The following is a 10,491-nucleotide window of genomic DNA, read 5'->3' on the forward strand; positions in this document are numbered from 1 at the left end:
GAATGACTGTATAATAAAAATAAAATAAAAATAATATATATATATATATATATATATATATATATATATATAAAATGACATTCGATAGGTATAATCATAAAATTGAATTTTATCCAAAATACTAAGGAACGGTACAGAAAATTCTCAGTATACTCCTAAAATTGAGGTTATGGTGCGTGTTTCAATTTATGTGAGAATGTTTAGGACAATGCACGAGAATGCAACAAGGCTTGTTTTTCTCTGATTCTGTTTTCATATATTTCTTTTAAAATATAATAACATAGTACACCATTGTCGTATGCATATATATTTTGCCAATAACTATTATTTTATGTCAGTTTGTGATCGAAAGTTGGTAACTTGACCTCTCAGCCTAGTCTATAGAACTCATCAATTTCTCTTAACAAAGGTATTTGTTCATTTGTCGTTATCCTTCTGCATGAAACGCTGAGACTTGCTGAATAGTTCATCTGATTCTGATCTTCTAAGCTCTTGCGAGGGAGACTCAGGGACTTCATATGCAGCAGCCCTTGAACCTGGAAGCATGTTCTTACAGCCTATATAAAAAGTTTGCCAGTTGTTATTTACTTTCACTTTAACTTTTCCATCTCTAATCTTGTTTGGCTGAAAAAGAGTACAAATGGACATTTGCTCATGGTGAAACTCTAGTTGCATTGTTGCCTGTTGTTCCTAGGGCTAATAATGCAGAACTTGCATTCTGTGTGAGGTTTTTGCCTTGAATGGTGCAAATTGTGCTGGTTGGCAAGTTGAGGAAGGAAGCAATCTAAAGATTTTGCATTTGGCCACATTAAGAGGCAGGTTACTTAGGAAGGAGACACCAAGTATAACTGCTGAAGACAACATCAATAGAAAGTTCTCTGTTTTTCAACAGCCCTGACCTCCCTCTTGTGGATGCTCAACATCTTCATTCTCTGTGCACGAAATGCATCCATTATTGCTGTGCTTCAGTGAATTGGTATGTTGTTGGGTTGGATAGGACTGGATATGCATGCATGATACCAGAAATTTCTTAAACTGATAATAAAATACTCTTTTGTCCTCTACTTTGTAGCAATCATTAGCAACAATCTTGCAAGATACTAACAGCTTCTATCCGCTGTTCTTCAGTTAATTTTTTGGGGAAATCAATCAGGAATTTGACATGAAGATCACCTCTCATCTCATTCTTCTTGGCATTTGGCATTCCTTGACCTTTGATGACCTTCTCATATTCAGGATGTATTATTGTACTCTCAAATGACAAAGTCATATTTTCCCCTCCCAATAGAGGGATTGGTATGGAGCAGCCTGTAAGTGCGTCTATTAGAGGAATCTGAACACATATTTCCAAATCATCGCCATCTCTGCTATACAAATGGTGTTTCTTTTCATCAATCAAGAACACTACATCAGCAGGCAGGTATCCAGGTTTCTCATCACCTACTCCTTCAAATGTAATCCTTGTTCCTTTTCTCCATCCTGGCTTTACCTCAATTCTCAAAACTTCCTCCTCTTGGACAATTATCCTGTTGCAAAACTAAGTTAGAAACGCTCCTCTTAGCAGATATCATACAGAAGAACATTGAATTTCCTAATTACAGCAATTTTAGCAACACAAAATGTTCATCTTTAAAATCATTTTTGACAGAAACATACCCGGGATATTTGATCACATCTCTAGAAACTCTAATGTTTTTTGTGCATCCAAAACACAAGTTCTCAAGTGTGCAATCTAGCTTTGTCTCAACTTCTGGGGGTTTCCTTCTAGATGTTGTCTGTGAAAATATGATAGGTGTTGTGGACCTACGGCTCCGATTGCCTGGAAGAGAGAATGCAGATGTATCTTCAGTCTCTCCAGAGCTCTCTTTCTTTGTGCCTGCATCGTTTGTTGGAGAGATGGTAGAGTTGGTTAACTCAGGTTCAGAGATTTCCAACACACTCTTGTTCCTTTCTAAAGAAGCTGAGGAACCCCTTTTGCTCATCATCCTTTTGATAGATGATGAAGCAATTTCTGCAGCACTCCTTCGACTAGAATTTCTTGATAGAGAAGTTGGTGTTGTGCATGATCTCATGCTTCCATGTCTTGACATAGGCCTTGATTTTGGTGTTGGTGTTTTAGATAATCTAGTTGCAGTCCTTGACAAAAACTTAGGACTCCAAATGTCTTCATCCACTCTCTTATTGTCAAATTCCTCCACTCCTGGGGATGTTATCGGATCCTGCATGCATCAAAAAGCATGAGAATATAACATGATGCATATGAACATACCAGAAACTTTCATATTTGGTAGAACTTTTTCTGTGATCATTATTTCACATAACTTAATCTATTAGAAAATTTGCAGAAAACTCATTTTTTACGAATTTATATAGAAAATGTACTGAAAAAGTTTCACAAAATATGAAAAATTCAGTAGTGGTGGAATATTGTTGGCTTGCATGTTGTTGTTGGTTTAATATTATAACTCAATATGAATGTACATGCATTTGTTTTCTTTTCGTTAGTTTCATATTTTTATCCGAAAGAAAAAATAAATAAATATGAATCGAGGTGTTCATGCAGAGACTTAGATTACCCCAGAGTTTTTCTTGTTATGATTCTTTTTGGATACAAGCAATTTGTAAGCCTTGGTCATGTCTTTCAATGTATTTTTGTTTGGAATCTTAAAGAGGTTGGTCAAATCCAGTGGTTGGGAGCGTGGGTGTCCCATTGGAATGGAGATAGAGGTTTGGAGGAGCAGAGAAGAAAAGATGATACACAGAGAGGGATGAAGAAAAAGTTTAGAGAAAAAGTTCACACCAAATCAAGAGGAAGACATGAGCTACATGAACACAAACATGAAGAAACGTTTGAACAGGGAAGTTTGGTTGTGATATCTGTTTCATTGTTTCATGTTACGTGGACTTTCCCTATATTTAGTGCCATGAGACGTAATAATCTCTATTCAGAACACAACTTGTGCAAACAAACTTGTAATTAGAATTCTTGTTACGGTTGTTATCAACTAACTCATTATTTTAGTAATTATATTCATTTGGCTGCTTTACAAATTTTTTATGGTGGATAAAATAATAATAATATGTTTCAAATAATTTTTTAAAAAATAGAGAAAATGACATTACATTACATGAAGCTTGCACAACATACATGATCAATACACTTTTGAAAAAAAAATATCATTAAATAAAAACCAATTTTAGAGACAAAAAATAATTAGTTGTTACATATTGACAAAATTATATATTATTTCAGAGACTAAAAAAACTTTTGGTTTTTAAATTAATTTTTATTATTGATAAATAGTTTCTAAATTGGTATTTAATTAGCTACCAAGGTTTTTGCTACCAAATTTAGAATCTAAATAATTGATAGTTAAAACCTTGGTAGTTAGTTAGATACCAATTTATAAATTATTTATCAATAATATAAACTAATTTTTTAGTCACTAAAATAGTATCTAATTTAGTTACTATGACAACCAATTATAGTTTGTATCTAAAATTAGTTTCTATTTAAAAATAAATTTTCTTGTAGGGTATATTATTCTTTTTTATTCTAAATTCAATTAAATGTATCTTTCTTTATGATTTTGAGTTTTTGGTGTTATTAATCTCTTTTTCTTCTCTATTGTTGGGTTTTTAAATTTACACTATATTTATCAACAAATTGTTATTTTATTGGATTGTTAATTTGTTAACACAAACATAATAAGAAGTTTACGATGTCCATTTTTATATCTTATCAATAATTATAACTAATTTACTTAAAAGGAACAAAAATTCTTCTTACCTGTGATAATTATAGAAAACTAAAACAGAAATTACCTGAGTTTTTTTTTATTATTAATTTTTTTAGAACAAAAATATTAACTTCCTTAAATTTTATCTTTTTTATAGGACACTCTAAATTTCAGTTTAATCTTAATTGATTCTTTATTTTACTCATTAATTTTTTCAAACAAATATTTTATTAATAAACATGTCCATTTATAATTACGCATTCTTAGAAGATAAATTTTAAATTTAAACTAATCTCATAAAATTATCTTATAAAATAAATTTTTTACATTCATGATTCATGTTTCATTTTAATTTAATTTAATTTTATCGTTAAATTCAAACCAAGCTAGACAAATGTTTTTATGGTTTAGTATTAATAAGTTTTGTTACCATTAAACTGTTAAATATATTTTACAAAAATTGTTAACTAGATTATTGTACTTTTAAATATAAAAATATAATCACGTTAAAATTAAAAAAAGAAAATACTTATAATAGTTGTATCTGATTGAACCTGAGTTAATTAAATATTTAAAGTATTTGAATATTGGTAATTTGAAATAAGAAATTGTTTTGTGAGGCTAAAAGTGCCAAACATGCTGACTGTAATTTGCGTTTAAAATATGAAATCACACATTATAAAACACAAAGACATTGACTTCTGTGGTGCATGTTATTTTCATGCTTTATCAGAAATTGGAATATTTATATATTAATTTCTTAGTTTCAATTTTTATTAAGATAAATATTAATCAAATTGAAGTATTTTAATCCTAAAAAGTTGAACTCAATGGGTCTTCATGAAAATCATTTTATAATTATTGTGTTTTTTCTACTTTATATCTTAATGATTTTTTTTCCACTTTCACATTTTTTTTATAATGTCGGATTTTGTTCTAGAAGGAAAAAATATTTTATATATTTTTTCATCCTCTAATTCATTAAGATGTTAAGAACATCAACTTTCAAATAGATAATACCTAAAAAAAATATAATTGATTTTAATTATGTGTGGTGATTGACTCTAATAATATTATGTTATTAAATAAATTTAAATTTTTTAATCAAACTTGAACAAAAATTATTAAATAATAACATTATAACTATTATTTATTTTATTCTATTGTTTTATTAATTATATGTGTAATTTTAAATATTAAATTATTCAAACTAAATAATATACTATATTTTTAATATATTCTTTAAAAAATCTGACAAAAATGTTTTGATACTTTAAAATTTGACAAAAGAAAAATTGAAACTTGTGGGCCTATTAACCTAATTTATTCAATTTAATCAAAGGTGGATTGAATCTAATTAAAAAAATGCAAAATCTTAATCTAATCTGACCCATTTTTTCTTTATGCATTGAGTGACGAGTTTGTTCAAACCTGACTCAAATAAACTTTTGTATACTAATAATGCTAACACGTGACATTTTAAAAATTAACTTTTATTAAATGTCACAAAAAAAAATACTAAAAATTTATTAGAGGAATCCGTTTCAATATAGGTGACTTAAAAGGTGACATGTGTGTTTTGTATATATAAATGTGATGAATATGTTGTATTTTATATATGTTTTAATTTGTATATATAACAGAATAAATTATAAGTGACTAATCACTTACTAAATAAAATTAGAAATGTAATTGATTGTTTATGGACCTTAAATAATCTTTAAATTTAAAAGAAATAAGGTAGTAATTTTATAATTAATATATTGATAGGTTAAACATATTTATTGTTGATTTGAGCGTCATATATTACGGAGATATTCACTTCCAAATTATCAAAAGATAAAAAGACAAAAGAAAAAAAAAATTATAGATATTTATTAGAGAAATTTCGATCATATTTAAATTTAAATTGTGTAAAAATAATATATATTTAAATATTATATATATAGATAGTTCATAGTAAATAATAACAATTAATATATTTTATTAGATTTTAAAATTTAATACGAATTTCATTTTGAAAAGAGTTATGTATGATTAGTTTAGGGTTTATAAATTAAAAATAAACTTAACAAACACGTGATTGTCTTGCATACCACTTTTGAATTCCAACCAAAATTATCTAATAAATAATTTTGTGTAGAATCACTTATTTTATATTAATGTGATTTCTGTAAAAAAAAAACAAAATATGTTTCTATCAGTACTCCCTAACAAATCAGGTAGCATCTAAATTATTATTTACAACTAAACAATTTTTTGTTGTAAAGTAGCAGAAAAACAAGTCAACTCTATAATCCTCTGTTTTAAAAATCATGCACTCTAATACTTCATATTTCCAGTTAAATTTATTTAGTGACTAAGTTTATATTGGAAATCTCACATCGACTAGAGATTAGAGCCTTTCATTGTATATAAGTGGGTGCAAACCTCAACCTTATGAGTCGATTTTATGGGATTAAGTTAGGCTTAAAATCTACTCCATAATATAGTACTAGAGCCATTTCAATCCTATTTATAAACCTAACTCTCAGTCACTAACTCAAGAACAAATACCAAGATAGTTGTTTCCTTCTCCTCACCTAATGATAAAATGTCCTTCAAGATAATTTTGTTTAAAAAATAGAATTAGTGTTAACAACAGAACTATTCCCTAAAATATGATGCAATTTTCAGTTTTGAGACATAGTTATTGAAACTCTGTAGTCACAATTTTTCATGGAACATGATTCCTTTCAAACACATTACAGTGGAATAGTTGAAAGAACAAAGACAGTGACATTGTGAGAATACATAGGAAAGGTCAAAGAGCATGTGTTCCATTGAAAGAAAAAGAGAGAAAAGAGAGCACAGCTCCATTGAAATCACCACTTACTCTGTCCAATGGTTGGTTGGTTTGTGTCGGCAAAGAATAGAAAGATAAGTACAATTCTTGCACCATTTGAAAATTCTATGAATCCATAATCACACTCCTACTCACTCATTCACTACAAACCTAACTCATTCAATCATTATGTTTCTTTCAACCCATATATTCATTCTTTTTACTACCACTCTAAACAAAAAGTTTGTATATTCATTCATAAATATTGTTTTTTTTAAAATTATGTTGGAATCTACTAAAATTATCTCAAACCGCATTCAATTATTAGTGTTTTGACCTTAAATCTATTGGGTGGCACGATAGGTGCAACACAAACATTCGCTAGGATAGACTCGAAATAACTCTGATATCATATTACAAAGTGAACTTTAAGTCTAACTCAACTTCATAAAACCGGTTTATGAGATTGAGGTTTGCATCCACTTATATACAATGAAAAGCTCTAATCTCTAATCAATGTGGGATCTCTAGCACGAAAGAAAGAAGATATATTTAAAGTGTTATTAATTGTGTCGTGATAATTTTGTGTTTAACCTTTACTATAACCATTACTATTGTTGTATAAAATAGTATTTTTGTTGGTATAGATGTGTATGATTGTTTTATTCTTGGTATGTATTGGTAATCCACGTAGATGCAGTGTGCAAAGCAAAGTGGCAAAGTCAGAGCACCTTACTTGTTTAGTTGCTTTTAAGCAAGTAGGAACAAATGCAGCCGCTTCTCCCACCGCCTTCACCAAGCGCGTGCATTTCACTCTTCAACTTTCCTGTTATTGCTTTGGACTCACACTGCGCGTGTCCCACACTCTCCTCTCTAGAAAGCTGAACAGCAGATACACCTAACGCAGCCACAGCCATCAGGCAAAGACAAGAGATTTAGAAGAGTTTTGACCACCCTCCTATGATAATCATCAGTGTTCACTCATTCATCTCCCTTAACCCCAATTTCACAAAAACCACCAAATTTTGTCTCACACATCTCAAATCACCAAACAAATTCATAAATAGAAACAAAAAACATCGTGTGTGTTGTTTGTTGTAATCAACACAACACCACACAAACATCATAGGATGAAGTTTGTTGTGATGATGATGTTGCTACCCTTGATGTTTGCAGTGTTTTGTTCCATGAGTTTGAGTTCTGCAGCACCTTCTCCTTCCACAACACCCACATGCCCCATAGACTTGAATTATGTGCTGAGAATCCCATGGAACACTTCTGCTTGTCACAACTTCCAACAACCTTTGGCAGCAAAAAATGGAACGGATGCAAACACTTGTTGCATATCACTGTTGTCCCTCTTTGGCGTGGGACTTGCACAGCATCTCAAAGAGACTTCTCAGTTCCAACTCCCCAACCTTGCTACCTCAGTTTCATGCATCCAAGACTTCCAATCCAAGCTCTCTACCCTTTCTCTCCCCAACAACCTTGCAGACTCTTGCTTTGACCCTCTTCAGTTTGTGATCTCCCCCAACATCTGTGCTGGGATTCAAACCATCTCTGATTGGACCAAGAAGCTTGGTCAGTCCACACCACTCAACTCTGCTTGCAAACCGGATCTCACTGATCTCTCTCGCTGTGATGTGTGTCTGGGAGCAGGGTTACAGGTGAAGCAGGAGCTTATTTCCATAGATGGTAATGCTTCACATTCCATAGATTGTTTTTACTTTGCCATTCTCTATGCTGCTGGGATTGTGAATGAGTTTGGACCTGAAAGCAATGGTGCTGTGACTTGTATTTTTAGCATGTCGGTTTATTCACAACGGGGTTCTGGGGCAAAGAGTCACCAGGCTCTTGTGTTTGGGTTGACAGGAGCTGGGGTGGCTTTGCTGGTGATGTCTTCTCTGTTGGGGGTTTATATATGGTGCGACAGGAAGCACAGGAGGAAAAAGCTTGAGACTTTTCAGTTTGATTTTGACCCTGAAGAACAAGGGTCTAGGCGTAGATTGAGGCCCAATACGGGGTCTATTTGGTTCAAAATTGGGGAGCTTGAGAAGGCAACTGATAGTTTTTCATCTAAGAACTTCATTGGCCGAGGTGGGTTTGGGTTGGTTTTCAAGGGAACCTTGGCTGATGGAAGTGTTGTAGCGGTTAAAAGGATCTTGGAATCTGATTATCAAGGAGATGTGGAGTTTTGTAATGAGGTGGAGATTATTAGCAACCTGAAGCATAGGAATCTGGTGCCTTTAAGAGGCTGTTGTGTGGCTGAGGAGAGTGAGGATTATGATGAAAGGGGAAGCCAAAGGTATCTTGTGTATGATTACATGCCAAATGGGAACCTGGAGAACCATCTCTTTGTATCATCAGACTCTCAGAAAGCAAAGGGGTCATTGACATGGCCTCAGAGGAAAAGCATAATCTTGGATGTGGCAAAGGGCTTGGCCTATTTGCACTATGGAGTCAAACCTGCAATTTTCCACAGGGATATCAAGGCCACCAATATATTACTTGATGAGGATATGAGGGCAAGAGTTGCTGATTTTGGTCTTGCCAAACAAAGTAGGGAGGGTCAATCTCATCTCACTACCAGAGTGGCTGGAACTCATGGATATCTAGCCCCGGAATATGCACTCTATGGTCAGCTCACTGAGAAGAGTGATGTGTATAGTTTTGGTGTAGTTGTTCTGGAGATTATGTGTGGGAGGAAGGCTCTTGACTTGTCTTCATCAGGATCACCTAGGGCATTCTTGATCACAGATTGGGCTTGGTCACTAGTGAAGGCTGGGAAGTTAGAAGAGGCTCTAGACGGTTCCCTGGTGAAGGATGAGAATTTTCCTAGCTCAAATCCTAAGAGCATAATGGAGAGGTTTTTGCTGGTGGGGATTCTATGCTCCCATGTGATGGTTGCTCTGAGGCCAACAATTGCTGATGCTTTGAAGATGTTGGAAGGTGATGTTGAGGTTCCACAAATCCCAGATCGCCCTATGCCTCTAGGGCACCCTTCCTTTTACAATGATGGCAGTACTTTTAGCATATCTCCAGCACTAAGTGGCCCCAAGTTGCAAACTGGAGACATGCTCAGGTAATGATATTGCTTAAAATGTAGAAAAAAATTGGAAGCTCTTTCCATTCTAAGGCCTGCCAAAGGGTCCAGTCAAATCATGTTTGGTACAAATAAATTTCCTCCCAACAAACTGCTCTCAAGCTCTCTGTTCCGGTACCGCCAATATAATCCTATATCGCTCAGGAGTCGAGGTCAAAAGGAAATGGTTTCCTCCTAGTTGAAGGGTTAAGGAAGGAAATGGTTTCCTCCTAGTTGAAGGGTTAAGGAACCTTTTTCGTTATCACAAAGGGTGTCAATGTTCTGACCTCAAGTCTCAAAGATAGCATCGCGAGGGTCAATCACCGCATCCAAGGTATTGTCCACTTTGGAGGTCGTGTTCCGTCACGGTTTTATCCTTAAAAGACGTCTTGGTGGGTTAGGGGTGTAAAGTGTATTTAAACTGCCATTGATCTCGACTCATAAGCGATGAGGGACTGTATTGGCGGTACTGGAACACTCTCAAGATCCAAGCTAGCAATGACTGTAGGATAGGCCTTTGTGCCTCAACAAATTCTGTGCAGAGTTTGAAGAAACTTAGCACAGTTTGGAGGGTATCATTGTAATCAGCTACCAAGGAAGTTGAGGGTAATTGAAATAGCAGAGAATAGGTACATTATAGGAACTTAGAACATAGGAAAAATGTCTTGGGAAAAGAAGGTTGCATTTTTCTCTTTCATTTGTTTTATTCTGAGTCTTCTTGTACAACAATATGAAAACTCTTGTATATAAATAAAAAAGTTAAGTTGGCAGGAACATTATTGCTTTGTTACAAGATAAAGGGATGTGTGATTGTTAATGAGTTAATTTTTCTATGCTATGTTAGT

The 10,491-nt window shown here is 33.1% G+C and overlaps 2 protein-coding genes across 2 annotated transcripts; one reads left to right on the forward strand and one right to left on the reverse strand.

Annotated features, from left to right (window-relative positions):
- Window positions 1–93: 93 nt before the first annotated feature.
- Window positions 94–3,048, reverse strand: LOC137832881 (uncharacterized). Its single transcript, XM_090303428.1, has 2 exons — window positions 1,657–3,048; window positions 94–1,526 (listed from the first exon to the last, which is right to left on the reverse strand). The coding sequence occupies exons 1-2, from the start codon at window positions 2,223–2,225 to the stop codon at window positions 1,079–1,081; spliced, it is 1,017 nt and encodes a 338-aa protein (XP_090159554.1). The 5' UTR covers window positions 2,226–3,048; the 3' UTR covers window positions 94–1,078.
- A 4,383-nt stretch (window positions 3,049–7,431) lies between these two features.
- On the forward strand, window positions 7,432–10,445 carry LOC137832882 (Protein kinase superfamily protein). Its single transcript, XM_068641264.2, has one exon. It carries the CDS (start codon window positions 7,695–7,697, stop codon window positions 9,648–9,650), a length of 1,956 nt encoding a protein of 651 aa, XP_068497365.2. The 5' UTR covers window positions 7,432–7,694; the 3' UTR covers window positions 9,651–10,445.
- Window positions 10,446–10,491: the final 46 nt, after the last annotated feature.

Source organism: Phaseolus vulgaris, chromosome 6, assembly GCF_051622355.1.
Source record: "Phaseolus vulgaris cultivar YP4 chromosome 6, ASM5162235v1, whole genome shotgun sequence".
In the NCBI taxonomy this organism is placed as follows: domain Eukaryota; kingdom Viridiplantae; phylum Streptophyta; class Magnoliopsida; order Fabales; family Fabaceae; genus Phaseolus; species Phaseolus vulgaris.